Genomic DNA, 15,717 nt, shown 5'->3' with positions numbered 1-15,717 from the left:
ACTTGTGGCAGCCCTGGGATGCGGGGTGTGGTGGAATAGGGCAGGTCAGCATAGAACTACACTACACTGCCTTATCAAGTGGAAAAGATGAAGCTAGGATGGTGGAATTTCAGACAGCAGCCAGTTGGTAAAGATTTCATTCCAGAGAGAGGGCTTTTATAAGCCTCAGGCCCTGAAGGCTGTCCCCATGTTGACTTCTCCTCTGGCCACACTGGGTAGCCATTGAGGCCTAATGTCCAGGGACAGTTCACATAAGAACTCTGAGCTCACACACACACCAGTCTAACTCAGCGCAGCCTCCCAGTGGGCAGGCTCAGCCACCCCTCAGCCCAGATCACAGGCCCCGGGCTCCCCTGGATCTGCAGCCTGAAATCCTTGGGGGATGAAAGTATTTCATAATCTACAGCCAATCCCCTCACCCACCCAATTGAGACCATTTATCATCCTCTGAAAGTCCCCGGTTGGCACAAATGGTTTGCACCTGACTATTAATCTAAATGTTGGTGGCTCAAACCCACCCAGTGGCACTGTGGAAGAAAGGCCTGGCGATCTGCTTCTGGAAAGGTTACTGCCAAGAAAACTCCAGGAAGCAGTTCTACTCTGAAACATGGGGTTGCTGTGAACACCTTTCCTCCCAACCAAATCCCTCCCATTCTTCTAGGCCCCAGTTCCAGTCATGACTCCTTCAGGAAGCCAGCCTTGACCACACCTTCAAATAACATTCAGGTCTCCACTCCCAAGCTACCTCTTGAGAGAGCCCTTCCCTAACCACCAACTCAAAGTAGTCCCTCTAGCTGCGCTCCATCTCAGCAGCATGGCATATATATATATATATATATTTTCCAACCATTTTTATCTCTCTGAAATTATCTTCCTCATTTATTTGCTTCTGTTCTGTCTAGCTCCCCAATTAAAATGTAAGCTTCTTGAGGGCAGGGACCTGTCTGGTTCATCACTGAAACCCCAGTGCCTAAGAACTACCCCATTCCCATCCCCCACTGCCAGCCAGGGACACTGAGATCCATAAAGGGTAAGGAATTCACTCAATGTCACACAGCAAGTGAATGGCAGAGGTGGGCCTAGGGCCCAGTCCCTGCCCTGCAGCCCAGGGCACTTGGCCTGCCCCCTGCCCCTGGTTAACCTTCTGCTGGCCTATCGTACCCCCACCCCACCCCTTACTGTGATGGGCCCAGAACCTGCAGGTCCTCACCAGCAGCACCTCCTCCACTTCCCAAGGGGTGCGGTGCCCCAATCTGGGCAGCCCTGCCTGCTTTTCCCTCAGTCCCTCCCTTCCTGGCATCAGTAACTCTGATGAGCTCATGTCTGGAAGCTACCCTGAAGGAAAATGTGCCTCCCAGGCCAGGCCCCAAGGCCAGAGGTGCGTCCAGTCTTGTGGGAGGGCAGCACTGGCAGGTGGAGGGAACCTGGGAGGGAGGATGCTGACCCCTGCCCGGCCCCACCTCCCAGATCTTCGAAGTGAGCTCAGGGAGACAGATGCCAATCACGGAGATGGGCAGGCCAGAAGGTGGAGAGGGGCTGGAGAGAAGGCTCCTCCATCTCTCCAGATGCTCCACTGCCACCTGTGCTCCTGCCTCTTGTCAAGAGGCTGCTTTTCCCCGGGGAAAGGGCTTTCTGCAGCCTGATATGCACAGAAACACCCTGGGCAATCTCTTCCCCTACCCGGCCTCAGTCTCCCCAACTCTCAAATGGGGGCATTGGATAAAATGTTGGCTGAAGAGCCTAGGGATCAGACAGGTACCAGGCACCTGACTATCAAAGGTTTTTTGGTTTATTTATTTTTAGACCTTAGGGAAGGAAAGTGGAGAAGGGCAAGCAGACAGGGGAAGGAAGGAGTTAAAAGTCTTGTTTTCATCATGTAAATGCTGATTCCAATTGCAGCTTGACTTAGGAAATAGTAGGGTGGGGGTGGGAAGCTGACTTACAGAAAACTGGGGGTCAGGAGCAAGGGTGGCACAGCAGCCAACAATTTGCCTGAGAGAGGTTCTGTAAACGGCCCACTAGACTGAGGCTAATCTACTCCTCTCATTGTACAGATGGGGAAACTGAGGATCAGGGAGAGGGAGGGACTAATCCAAGATCTCATAAGGAGACAGAGGCAGGGGACCCCCCTCCCCAAGCAAACCAGGTATCTTCAACTCTCTTGGGAGGTAAAGTAGGAAATACTAGAGTGAAGAGGACATCAGTTGCCATTTGTGGCTCTGCCCCTCAACATGGGATAGGAGCCAAGACTAGGGTTGGTGACAGGGCAGGCTGACACCAGCAAGGCTTCCAGTCCCTGGCCCCAGTGCACCCTAGTGCCCAAGATCCGAATCCGACCTTATCCTCCACCTTCCAAAGTGATGGGGTTGAGGCACCCTCCAATTGCACCTACAGCCACCACCAGTGCAGCTTTCCCTAATGCAGTTGCCCCCAGAGAAGCCACCCTGCCAACCCTCTTACTGGGACCCAGAGAGGGCAAAGGGCTTGCCCAAAGGCACACAGCAAGTTGGTTTAGTCTAGTGCCACCTGCCACTCAGGATAGGATAGAGTGGGGGGATGGGGCCCTTGCTACTTCCCCCTCAGCTCCACCTCTTCTAGACAACCTACACATAGAACACAAAGGGTCCCAGCCCCCATTAAGTATAAACCCATAAGTTGGGGTGAGGATGGGGGAGCAAAGGAGACGTTTTTTTCCCCAGGCTCCTCACAAACGTCGTGCTAGGGCCCCAGGATGGAACTCCTGATTCCACAGTGCACCGGTTAGGAAGGAGCCACGCCCTTCACTGGCTACCTGGGCTGCTAATTTCAGCTCTAGGACCTCAGTTCCCTCCTTGGCGAACGGGGTAACAGGGGTGTTGTGAGAAATTGATGTGGAGCGCTAAGAACAGCGACCCCCTTCTCCCTGCAGGCGTTCAGGAGGGGCCTCAGTTTCCCCAGGTGGGGCTTGGGCCAGGTACTCCCCGCGGCGTGACGGTTTGGCCGTCCCACTTGCCCCGCCCGCATAGCCAGACCGAGGCGCCCAGTCGCCCCGCCCGCGGGGAAGGGGGACTCGGCCCGGCCCGGCGTACGCTGTTGCCGCTGCCCCACAGGCGCCCATGTTGGTCAACCCCGGGCAGAGCCCAACTCGCCGTGTTCCTGGGTCCAGCCCCTGCGACCGTTTCCAGAGCTAGCTGGGGTGCGCAGAGCGCGGGCTAATGCCCACCCATGAGCCGGGGGCTGCCCCCGGCCACCGACTTCGGGGGCGGGAAGGGGCGCGAGGGCTGGAGCCTTCACGCAGCCCCGGGGTGCTGCTTCCAGGCGTAGGGGCTCCTGAGCTGCTCGAGAGCTTCGAGACGCCTCCAGCACCCCCTCCTCCACTGTACAGATGGGGAAACTGAGACCCGAAGTGTAGAAGCGACATGGCCAAGGTCACCCCGTGTGCGGGGGCCGGAGCCCAGATGCGCCACTTCTCCCGGGCAGCGCCGGGGACAGCGCAGGTGGGAAGGGGCGAGGCTCGCCAGGCGCTGGCACCCAGCCGGCCCGCGCCCCTCACTCACCTCCAGCCGCCGCGCGCGGTCCTCCCACTCCTGGTCGCCACCGCCTCCGCGCACCTGGCCTCGTCGGTCAGTGCGCCCCGCCCCGCGAGCCCCGCGAGCCCCGCGACCCCCACCCCTCCCCCGGCGCCCCCTCGGCGCCCGAGCCCCCTCCTCGCCGCCGCCGCCGCCACAGCCTAGCCGGCTGCTCCGGGACCGGGAGCCGGGAGCGCAGGGCGGGCAGCAAGCCGCGCTCCTGCCTCCCGCTCCCCAGGGCCCTAGCGCCGCCCCACCCCGTGCGCCCCGCCCAGCCCGGGGGTGCGACTCCCACCCCGCGGCTCAGCCGCCGTCTCAAGGCCTGTTCCCCCTCCCTCTTTCCTTTCGTTGTGCCTCAGTCCCTGCTGCCTGGGTATCTACCTCTCCGTTTCCTCATCACCTTCTGTATCTTTCTGTCCATCTGTCTGTCCTAATTTTTTTTTTTCCCGGCTCGTGTCTCCTCTTCGTTTCTCTGTCACTCCCGTTAACCGCTTTTAGATCTGTCTTTGTGATTTTGACCCCATAACTGACACGTCCTCTGCAGTTTTCTGTCAGATCCAGATGCAGGTCATTGACTGTCATCAAACCTCCCCAGGCGAATCTCCCCTTTTTTCTCACCCCCAGTAACTAGAGTAACTGTTTCCATTGGTGGGGCTTAGCAAAGTATCCCCAGCCTGTTGACACCCCCCGACTTAACTAGGGGGCCAGCAACAAGGGCAGGGATGCCTGTGGCTCCTTTGGCCGCCAGTTCCCCATCTGTACATTGTACCAAATGAAATTCCAACTGGGCTCAGTGAAGCCCCACGGCAGGGGTCAGTGTGCATCAGAATCATAGGGGATGCAGTTAAAAGTCCAGATTCCAGCCTCCCTCCCAGTCCGGAGGCTGGGGGAGGCTTGGAAACAGGAGTGATAGCTAGCACCCTCCACACCCCCAACGATTTTGAAGCAGAATCACATTTGGAAAAATGGTGGCCCGGGTTTTCACCGAAGTTTCCCTGGGTTCCAAGTACCCCACCCCTTCCACCAGGGCAGTTCCACTTTCATCTGTCTTATGTATCATGGCTCTGTGTTTAGATTTCTGCTAAAGGAAGTTATAAGCCCACCCCACCCGAGGTTCTGTGAAATGCAGAGCTTGCAGGTGGCCGGGGTTCAGGACATCCCCTGCTGGCTCAGAGTGTGGGAGGTCAGGTGACAGAGGGGACAAGCCCTCCCAGAATACACACACCAGAATGCCAGAATGCCTCACCTCAGGCTGCAGAGCTTTCTTCCAACTCTGCGACCCTGCCCCTGTGGCTGTTCTTGTCCTGAGGCAGCCATAGGTCAGCACTGGAGTTAGGGAGGGGGGACTGGGTACTAGCATCGGGCAGGGTGTCAACTACCCTGTGAGTGCGTGTGCTGGGAAAGTGGCTGCAGCTGGTCTGTGGGAAACCAGGAAACAAACTGTGTGGGTGAGAGAGAGAGAAAGGCTGGGATTACTGCGTGGGTGGGTATGAAAGAGAAAGAGATGGGAAAAAGGAAGAAGGAGAGAAAGTCGTTCAATCTGTACGTAGGTGTGTGACAGTGGATATGCCTGTAGGAGAGGATACATGCCTGCAAGAGAGATTTCAGATGTAGGTGTGTGAGCAAACGAAAATGGAAACAAGACCATGTTTTAACCTGTATATCTATGGGAGGAGATGTGTTTCCATGGAAGTGTGCACATGTCTGCTTGTCTGTTTTCAGGTGAGAGGGTAGCTATGTATGCAAGTGTGAGGCATGCGTCCACACATGAATGTTAGGTGTGCATGGGTGAGGGGGGGCTGCGGGGGAGTATGCTAGTGTATTCCCCACGCATGGTTGTATGAGTGCACATGTGTGCAAATGTGAGTGTATACACATGTCAGCATTTGTCTAAGAACATGGTGTATTATACCGTGTGTGTATACATGAGTGTTTATGTGTTTGTGAAAGTGTGTATGTTCATGAGCATACATGTGAGGTATATGTGAACCTGTGAGCAGTTCTCCTACACCATCACACTCCTGTTAAGCTCACTGTAATATGGGGGAATGGGAGGTAGACTGGGGGGCTTCCTGCCCAGCCTCCTGCTCTGTTGCCCTCACACCCACAGGCCGGAGGAGCAGGGCTTTGCTTTGTCCTTGGCTCAGTGACCACTGTCAGCTCTTATGGGCATGTGTTCCACTGCCTCAACAAGACAGACATGGCTGGGGTAGGCTCATCTGACAACCCAGATCCAAGCCCCATCCCCACCCCAGAGGCTTGAAACAGTGTCTGCTAGAGTTGGAAAGACTCCTGATCCTCCAGGTCCTCCCGTCCCCAGTAACCAATGGCCTAGAGAGGAGGAAAAGCAGCTCCCCTAAATCTGCCTGGCCAAGGAGAGGCTGGGTCCGCAGTGGGTCCCAGGTCTCCCCGAGTGCATTTTAGGGGCAATCAGTGAGGCTGGCAGAATCCTCCATAATCCCACAGAGTCTGAACAACCTTTTTCCAGCCCCAGGTGGGTGGAAGAACACAGCCGGCTGCCTCATCTCCATGGAAACAAGGCACCACAGAGGGTGGTTAAGAGTATGGGCTCAGATGGCCCAGGGTTCAAATCTCCGCTCCTCCACCTACAAGCCCTAACCCTTTGACAAGTCACATAAACTCCTTATGCCTTAGCTTCCTCGTTTGTAAAGCAAAGGTGAAGAAAATATGAACTTCACAGGTTCATACGATCTTCATAGTTTCATAGAGGATGAAATGGAGTATTCCATACAAAACAGTGCCTGGCAGCTGAACAGTGAGGTAGAAAAACTGGCTGTCTCTGGCCTTCGGAGTCTCAATCTGCCCAATGATCTCAAGGAGCCCTACCACTTATGACCAGCTGAGACTTTGTGGAGAGAGGATTGCTGTAGTATGGGACTCTCTTTGTGAGCTATGGGCTGGCTAGTACTGTCATGAGCCTGGTCACGAGCCCTCTATTACAATTGCCTTCCCACATGCCTGCTCCCAGTGGGCTGCAGCTGATGGCAGGAAACTTGAGTTGCAGGCTGCTGCTCACTTCACCTCTCCATACCTCTACCCCTCCAGCCTGCCAAGGACCCCCTTCTGCCCTCGCCAGCTGGTACTCAGGCCTTAGAACAAAATGCCCATGACCTTCCCCCTGAAAAACGAAGGCCTCCACAGTGCTCAGAGCAGAAGATGTGGCTCATCTTTAAAACTGCCAGGGAGCACTCTGGAGAGGCAGGTATAATTGCGGAAGGACGGGTGTAATTGTCTGAAGGTGCTTATAATCCTCTGGCGGTAATGGGGGAAGCTTTAAAAGGAAGCTCTAATCCACTAATAACCTGGCAGCTCCATAGGCCTCTTCCCTCCAGATCTCTGGGCAAAGAGAAGGGACTTTGGCCACTCCCTTTCCCGAGGGAGCAGAAAGGCCAATGTGGGCTCTGACTCAAGACCACCTGGATTTCTCCTCTCTGGCAAGACCCAGCTTCCTTCCTGTCTCCACCTCCAAGAAGTCTTCCGTGCCCCTTCCAGCCTCCTGAGATCATTCCTGCCTGCTCTCTCCCTAGAAATGTTCAGGCCAGAACTGGGTGACCATCTGGCTGGACATTAAAAAGAGGAATGATCCAGACTGTGAGAACAGCAGAAAAACGATCATAGTTGCAGCTCCAACATTGCCTGTGTGACCTTAGGCAAAGCAACTTAAGTCTCTAAGCCTCAATTACCTTGTCTGTAAAACGGGGAGAATAATGCCTGCGTTTTTGAAAGACTGTAGTAAGATAGTGAGAATGAGATATTAACAAAATGACCTAGCCTAGTGTATAATGCCAACAGGGACCAAAAAAGGAAGCCCTTTCTTCACCTCCTCCACTCACGGTCTCTTCCACTCCCAAGTATCCACAAACAACACTTTTCCCTTACAATTCCAGAGTAAAGTGGTGACTATGAGTGCAAGCCCCATATTCAGAAAACTGTGGTTGAATCGTGGCTTAGCAGCTTGCTAGTGATATGTCTTGGACAGGCCATTTATATTCTCGGAGCCTCGATCTTCTCATCTGTATAATGGAGATAGTAACAGTATGCCCCTCATGGGGACTGTGATGAGATTAAATTAAACGGTACATGTAAAGCACAGGAGGCTTAGCACATAAGGGCTTAACAAATAGTAGCTGTTGTACAGTTGAGCTGATGATAATTTTAATTAGTATCAACATCCCTCGTTTGCCTATCTAGATTATTCTAAAATTTCCAAAACACTGCCGTACCTAAGACCATTTCAATCTCATATCAGCTCTGTGAGGTAGGTAGGGCCCATATTTTTATTTTAGTTTCACAGATGAAGAAACTGAATCTCACTAAGAGGAAGAGTTTTGCGTAGGGTTTGGTAGCAGGCAGTCAAAGCCAGAGTCTGCACTCAGGTGTCCTAACCTCCAGCCATGGTCCATGAAAGGGCAGGGAGCAAGTCCTGGAGACTTCCAGCTCTAGGGGATCTGAATTTTAGCTTACCCTGGTGTGAGGTCCCACCTCCAAGTTCAAGGCTACTGGGCCCTCTCTGGGCCCCCACAAGGCTCCATCTACCTGCCCCAGATCAATTGAAGGCCCTCCCCACGCTCCTGCCCTGTGTGACCCAGGCCCCAGGGGTGATTTGGTAGCCATTGGGGCTGGGGGCGGTTGGTGGTGGTGGTGGTGGTCAGAGCCTAGAGAGAATTATTTCAGACAGAAGAGTGGTGAGTGGGACGGCTGGTGCCACGCCAGCCAGGGCGTCAGCAACGCCCGCAGAGAAATGAAGTGTTCCTTCAGCTTCCTGACGCACGAGCCCTCCCAGGTCTGTGTTCCCCCCACACGCTGCGGCCCCCGGCATCTGCTGGCAGTGGCTCCCGCCTGAGCTGAGCATGGCCCGGCTCACGTCCTCCCCATCTGGACCCACTTCAGCGTTTCCATGGGCCTGGCCCCTGGAGGTGATTTCAGTGTGGATTTCCCTGTCCCCGCCCTGCTTTGAGGACTCCAGTCGCCTGCAGGAGAGCAATCATCATTCCTTCCTTCCATGCAGAGCACACCGAGCTTTTCTGACCTGTTGTCCTTGGAGCCTCACTGCAGCCCAGGTGACCCTACTTTTGTCACCTCTGTGTACCGTCAAGCTGATTCCGACTCAGAGCAATCCCATGTGACAGAGTAGAACTGCCCCCATAGGGTTTCCTAGGCTGTAGTCTTTACAAGGAAGCCATGGTGGCTCAGTGGTTAAGAGCTTGACTGCTAACCAAAAGATCGACAGTTCAAATCCACCAGCCGCTCCTTGGAAACCCTATGGGGCAGTTCTACTCTGTCCTATAGGGTCGCTATGAATCAGAATTGATTTGATGGCAACAGGTTTGGTTTGCTTTTTTCATTTAATCTTTATAAGAGCAGATTGCCAGGTCTTTCTCCATGGAGCATCTGGGTGGGTTCAAAACACCAACCTTTCGGTTAGCAGCCAAGTGCTTAACCAGTGCACTACCAGGGCTTCTTTTCGCCACTTCTAACTGAGGGAAGAAAGAGGCCCAGGTGAAGAATGTGGACCCGCCTCAGCCACTGACACCCCCAGTGACCTCAAGCAGTCTCTCCCTCACTCAGGGCCTGTTTCCTCACTTGTGATTAGAATAAGCTAGATTAGAGAAGAGGCTTCAGTCTCTGCCTCGGCAGCTCCAGGGGGCAGTGAGCACATCTGTTTTGTTCAGAGCTGCCTCCCCAGCAGCCAGCACATAGCTGGCGCTCAGTGCGTCCACGAGGGAGTTCTGCCTCATCACTCCACAGTCACTTGTTAACACTGTGATTAAAGGGCAGACGAGAGCGAGAGATGTACTTTTTTTGAACCAAGCCTGATAATGTGGCTTTCTCTCACTGCCTCCTCATGTGTCCTCTTTGGCAGAGAAAAGAGTGGGGTTAGATGTGGCACCGCCAGACTGAAGTAACGCACAGCCTCCCCTATCTCTCCACAGCTGTTAATCTGGGCAGCCCATGGGGCTGTGTGTGGGATTGTTCTGTATCTTGAGAAAATATGGTTAGGAGCCCTGCATGAAGGACCAGGAGAGAAGCAATGCAAGCTTACCTGGTTTCTGGGCCACCCTGGGGCCAGGGCTGGGGCTGGGGCTGGGGCTGGGGCTGGGGCTGGCTGCCATCACCTGCTGGGCCTTTGCTGCATCCCAGTCCTGGTTGGCCCTGTCATCATGCTGGGACCCACCTCGTGCCTCCCTGGAGCAGCTTGGTGGCTGAGTGCCCAGAGCTCTGGGCAGCTGTAGTGCCCCTTGGGTGGTTCTGCAGGCCGATTTGTCCCCACTCCTGCTGGCCACCCCGTCCTCCTCCAGGTCCGTGAGCCCTACCTCTCCCTGAAGGCCCTCTTCACCGCCACTCTCCTCGGTCTCCAGGGCCAGACACCTGTAGCTCCCATCCGGGATCCCAAAGGTGCAGGGAGTGGGACCCTCTTCATTGAGCCCAGCAGGTGGTGGTGGGAGGTGGGGGCCCAGCATGGTGCTGTCTGTTCTCAGCAGTGCAGAGAAGCTGGCTGCTGGGCCTCGGCTGGGGCTGCTTGTGTGACCCCTGGTCTCCACTCCTTGAGGGCCTCCTCAGCTCGCCACAGCTTCACCTTCCTTGGCCAACACAGAGCTGGGGCGAGGTCAGGCTGGCAGGAAAGAAAAGTCCTTCCAGGGCTGGGTGTGGTGGTAGAGCCCAGAGCCCTCCTTCTTGTCCCGTGTCTGGTCTGTGAGGCCCCCTCTGAGGTGATCTGTCTGCACGGGGAGGAAAGAAACGGCAGGTGAGACAGCTCACTGGGTGTTCCCAGCTGAATTTCTAAGAACTGTTCATCTTGGGGAGTCCCTGGGTGGTGCAAATGGTTAACATGCTTGGCTGCTAACCAAAAGCTTGGGGGTTCGAGTCCACCCAGAGGCACCACAGAAGAAGGTAGACCTGGTGATCTATTTTCAAAAAGTCAGCCATTGAAAACCCTGTGGAGCACAGGTCTACTCTGACACACATGGGGTCATCATGAGTGGAGTCACTTGATGGCAACTGGTTTTTGGTTCATCTTGGGGTAGCCCTGAGAACTTGGGGTGCAGGTCCCTTACATCCACCGGAAAGTGTTTACCAAGCTTCAGTCATTAGCCATCCCAGATTTTTGCCATATCCTTATGCCACCTGAAGCTTTATTTATTTAACACGTTTCCTTAAACTAACTTTAAATAACTTGCCTTTGTTACTTGCGACTTAAGCAATAATTGTAGGAAAACCACAAGTATGTTGCTCTAAGTCATTTTTTCCTCAATGCACATTAAATAAATAGCTAGTTATTTAAAAATTCTTATCCGGAAAGCACCTAGAGTGAATTCTCCCACATGCCACCAGAGGCACATGCTCCATTTTGGGAAATACAGGAACAGTGGGGCAGAGGACGCAAGACTGGAGGCTGGGCCCCCCAAGGAGGCTAAAGCAGCAAGATGAGCCAGTGCAGTGATGTGCTTCTGTGCCCAGGATTTGTGTTATAATCCCAGCTCTGCCACCAGTGTGATGGTCAGCAAATCACATGACCCCTCTGAACCTCAGCTTCCCCCTCTATAAGATGAGGATTGTAATCTCTCTGACTCTACCACCCGTCTGTCAGTTTGTTGTACTGCGGCGGTTTGCATGTTGCTATGATACTGGAAGCTATGCCGCTGGTATTTCAAATACCAGCTGGGTCACCCATTATAGGCAGGCTTTAGCAGAGCTTCCAGACAAGGAAGAAAGGTCTGGTGATCTACGTTAGAAAATCAGCCAATGAAAACCCTGGGGATCACGACAGAGTATTGTCTAATACAGTGCTAGAAGATGAGCCTCCTCGGTTGGAAGTCACTCCGAATACACAGCGGCCATAACAATGGACTTGAGCATACCACGATCGTGAGACTGGTGTAGGACCAGGCAACATTATGTTCTATTGTACACGAGGTCTCCGTGAGTCAGAGCTGACTCAACAGCAACTAATAACCACAACAATATCTCTGACTTAGTGATACATTGAGGATTAAGTGAGAAAATGAATGCAGAAGATTTAGCACAGCGCCCGAGACATAACTCAATACATGTTGGCTATTCATTCATCTCACAAAAATTTCTTGAGCTCCTATTATATTTCAGACACTATCAAAGGTCCTGTGCAGACAGTAGGGGATAAAATCCACACAGTGCCCTGGCTCCTGAAGCCTTAAAATCTGGGGTGGGGGCGGGGGGGGGCGGTGGCGGGGGGAGGGAGCTGTGAATGACAACAACAACAATAATAGTACGATTGCTTTTGAGTGCTAACAAGGATGAACACCCAGAAGAGGGAATGGAAGCCTCCTCTAAGGGGTGGCGAAGGGGGGCTGGATGGGAGAGATGCTGGGTGGTAGAGTTGGCAGGGCTTGGAGGCAGATGGAGAGTGGGTACAGAGGAAGAGGGAGGAGTTTAGGATGCAGTCCAGGTTCCCAGCTCTGCTGACAGTGATTTCGTTAATAGAGATCAGGAATAAGTGAGAAAAAGCAGGTGTTCAGAGGAGGAGAGTTAGATTTTGGATTTCTGGGGAGAGATGAGCAGCGGGCAGTTCCACTTGGGGGCCTGGAGAATAGGGAGGGTTCCAGGCTGGGGACAAAGGTTTGGAAATTACCTGTGGAGGTATAGCGTGGAGGTGGGTGGGATGTCCCAGGATTGGCAGAGAGACCCTAAGACAGGGCCAATGGCCTATTACATTTGAGAGAAAACCTTGGAATGAATAGATCTTGGTTAAAGGCTCAGTTCTGCCACCATTTAGCTCTGTGAACTCAGGCAAGTCACTCTACTCCTTTAAATTTCACCTATCCTATTGCAAAACAGGGAGAAAGATTCTCCCCCCACCGTCCCCCCACCCCTGACACTGGCTGCCCAGGGGCAGTGAGAATCCAGTGAATTATGAAAGCCTGTGGACACCAGTGGCAGGGCCTGGGCTAACCTCAGCGGCTGTGGCACCTCGGCCTGGAGGAAACACTCCGCCCCCAGGAAGGGTCAGGCACCCCACCCCCCAGTAGGCTGGGGCCATGGCTTCTGGGCCAAGCTGCACCAGGAGACTCTGGTAGGAAGACAGCAGAGATAAATGCACTGTCAGGCCCCAGGGCAAACCCGAGCCAACCGGGAGAAAGACAAACAAGCCTCAGGATCCGAAAGATAACTGGGCACCTGTTAGAACAGCCTCAGTGGCAGGGAAATCAGGAAAAAGAAGCCAACCTTCTGTCAAGAGGAAGAACAGGAGCTCACAATATTGAACACGTATTAAACCCATCACCGCTGACTCTGACTCAGGGCGACCCCATGTGTGTCAGAGTAGAACTGGACTCCACAGGGTTTTCAGTGGTTAAAATCTACTCTTTTTCTGTTTGTTTGTTTAATCTTACGGAAATAGATCACCAGGTCTTTCTTCTGTGGCACCAGCGGGTGGATCCAAATCTCCAACCTTTTGGTTAGTAGCTGAGAAACAATTTGTGCCCCTGGGGAACTTAAACCAGTTGCTGTTGAGTGGATTCTGACTCATGGTGACCCCATGTGTGTCAGAGTAGAACTGTGCTCCATAGGGTTCTCAATGGCTGGTTTTTCGGAAGTAGATCTCCAGGCCTTTCTTCTGAGGTTCCTCTGGGAGGATGTGAACTTCTAACCAAATGCTTAACCATTTGCATCACTCAGGGGCTCCCAAACACATGGTATGAGCTGGGCATTATTATTATCCCATTTCAGAGATGAGAAAATTGAGGCTCAGATAGGTGAAGTGAATTCTTGCCTAAGTCACATAGTGAGTAAACAACAAGGCTGGGATTTAAATCTAGCTCTAACACCCTGTGGTGGACACAGAAGCACAGAAGAGACAGGCCTTCATCCCTCTCCAGTCTTCCTCACTCACCAGCTGCTGCCTGACATTCCTACCATTAGAGTTTCAAAGAGCCTTAGACTCTCAGGAAGGGCCCTAGAATTCCGTGGAGACCTGTCTGGCCCTAACTGGCTGTGTGGCTTTGGGCAGGTGCCTTCTGTCTTCTGGAGTAAGTTTCCCCAAGGACACAATGGGGGGTTGAGCCAGATGGTGTGGGAGGGTCCATCCACCTCTGTCATTGAAGATACTAAGCACTGGAGCCACCCCCCACCCTGCACCCGGCACCCACCATGGAGCCAGATGGCAGGAGGCAGAAGGAGTGGGCGTTGGGAGGGAGCAGGGCTCCCTCTGACTCTCTGCAGGGGCCTCGCTTCCCTCTATTCCTGCTTCTGTTTTGCTGTATTTGACGGTGGCCACGGTTTCCAGGAAAGAAGAGAGAGGCGGAAAAGTTAACTTTCCGCCACCCACACAAATATTTTTGGCCGGCGTTGTCTTCAGGCTGCCAAGCCAGGAGGGAGGGGTTGGCAGGAGTGCTCCAATTCAAGGATCCTTCCCCAGGAGTCACTATCTGAGTCCCAGCCCAGCTAGGGGGCTTGGGCAGGCAGCGTGCAAGTGGGTCTGGAATACCCCCGCCCCGGGAGCCATGGGGACAGGGACCTGTAACAGTAATGGCAGCTGTGACTTCTGAGTATCTGCTATATGTTGACCCAAGCTCTTGCCCTAATGTTCCTGTGAGGGTAGGCGTGAGAGCGCAGTTTACAGACAAGGAAACTGAGGTGCCAAGAAGGAAAGTACCATGTTCAGAGTGACAAAGTGACATGGTGCAGACCAGAATGTGAGTCAAGGCTGCTGGGCCCTGGGCTCTACGCCGCTCTCTGTTGCCACAGACTCCGACTGCAGGGACCCCTGAGCTGTCTGTGTGGGCAGATCTCCAAGGTGGCCAGGAAAGAGACTCCTTCAACCTCAGCAGAAATGGGCTGGGGCTCCTAAGAAGCTCTCATTCCATCTGCCCCAAGTCACTATTCCTCTTCTGGCCACAAGGCTCCAGAGCACCTGAATTTCAGCAAGTCCGGTGGAGTCCACCCAACCCAGTGCCCTCATCTCAGAGGGAAACTCTGAGCCCAGAGACGGGAAGGACTCATCCAGGGCTGGACAGAGTTAGAGGCACCCAGGCACCCAGACACTTCCCCTCCAGCTCCTCAAATAATCCCTGATCCCCTAGAGGGGCCAGCATCCCCTGGCCCCTCCCCCTGGCCCCCTGCAGGCCTGGAGGCCGATCTGAACCCATCTGCTGGCATCAGATGTTCACAGTCCCCGTCCATGCAGGGGCCTCCTGTTGTGGGCTCTGAGATAGGTGGCCCTGGAGGAGGTAGCCTTGGGACCCTGAAATCCCTTCTGCAATTCCCTCTGTGGAGGGGGAAGGGCACTGGCTTTAGAACAGCATCTTGGCTTCAATTCTGGCTCCACCACTCAGTGGCTGCCTGATTCTGGGCAAGTCTCCATCTTTCTGAGCTTCACTTTCCCTGTCTGCAAAACAGGGGTTAAAACAGTACCTGCTTCGCAGGGCTGTTGCAGGGATTCGTTGAGAAAACACAGGCTCATTTATCTTTTGGCAGGTAATGAGAGTACTGCTGTGTGTTGGCTGTCAGCTGGAGTCTGGGAGTGCTAGGTGAGCCTGGCCTTCTGGCCCTGAGTGCCTGGTACACAGCACGGTCCAGTCTTCCCCAGGCAACCTGAGTCCCCATTGTCTGCAGTGCCCCAAAAGAGCCTGCCTGACTTTTGGCCTGGGAGGAAGGTAAAAGGGAGTGAGCGTCAGGGCTTAAGCAGGTGCCCCGAACCAGGGTCAAGGCAGGGGGTCCTTGTTTTGACTCTGTCACTGATTACTGACCTATGCTGGAGACGCACAGGATGTGATTCCGTGGACTGACAGAGCCTGAGGGAGGAGGCAGCCCTAGAAAGACTAGACGGTCATTCCTCCGAAGGTCCTTCTGCCCCAGGAGTCTCCCTACCTGACCTCGCACTTGCAGTCTCCCTGTCTCCATCCTATGTAGGTTCTGATCCATTCATTTCAAATGCAGCTCTGGATGTGTCACTTACCTGCTTAAGAACTCTACATGGCTCCCCATTGCTCAAGGATAAAGCAAAGTTGTGAACAAGGGGCAATGCAGATTCAAAGGAGGAGCCCGTGATTCTTTGCTGAGGGAAGTGAAAGAGGGCTTCCTGGGGGTGATGATGCTTCAGCTGGATTTGCAGGACTTTGACAAGAAGCGTTTGGGATGCTGATAGACAGAAGGCACTTCAGGTCAAGTGAAG

At 53.9% G+C, this 15,717-nt stretch overlaps 2 protein-coding genes across 18 annotated transcripts in view; both read right to left on the bottom strand.

The window, feature by feature from the left end:
• The window catches only part of SYNPO (synaptopodin), a 41,376-nt gene extending 31,346 nt beyond the window's left edge, over positions 1-10,030 (bottom strand). The window contains exon 1 of one of the 2 annotated variants that reach the window (XM_064278225.1): positions 9,613-10,030. In XM_064278225.1, the coding sequence (XP_064134295.1) occupies positions 9,613-10,030 (418 nt within the window). Of the gene's footprint in view, positions 1-3,536; positions 3,601-9,612 lie in introns of those variants that run through there. The other variant, XM_010591911.2, reaches the window with a different exon arrangement.
• Positions 10,031-10,044: 14 nt separating this feature from the next.
• NDST1 (N-deacetylase and N-sulfotransferase 1) overlaps positions 10,045-15,717 on the bottom strand; it is a 173,266-nt gene continuing 167,593 nt past the window's right edge. For all 16 annotated transcript variants that reach the window (XM_064278284.1, XM_064278250.1, XM_064278280.1 and 13 more), the window contains one exon: positions 10,045-10,288. In XM_064278284.1, the coding sequence (XP_064134354.1) occupies positions 10,045-10,288 (244 nt within the window). The remainder of the gene's footprint in view (positions 10,289-15,717) is intronic.

This window comes from Loxodonta africana, chromosome 2 (genome assembly GCF_030014295.1).
Source record: "Loxodonta africana isolate mLoxAfr1 chromosome 2, mLoxAfr1.hap2, whole genome shotgun sequence".
Classification (NCBI taxonomy): Eukaryota; Metazoa; Chordata; class Mammalia; order Proboscidea; family Elephantidae; genus Loxodonta; species Loxodonta africana.
The sequence above is the reverse complement of the archived record's forward strand: the minus strand, read 5'-3'. Positions and strand labels throughout refer to the sequence as shown.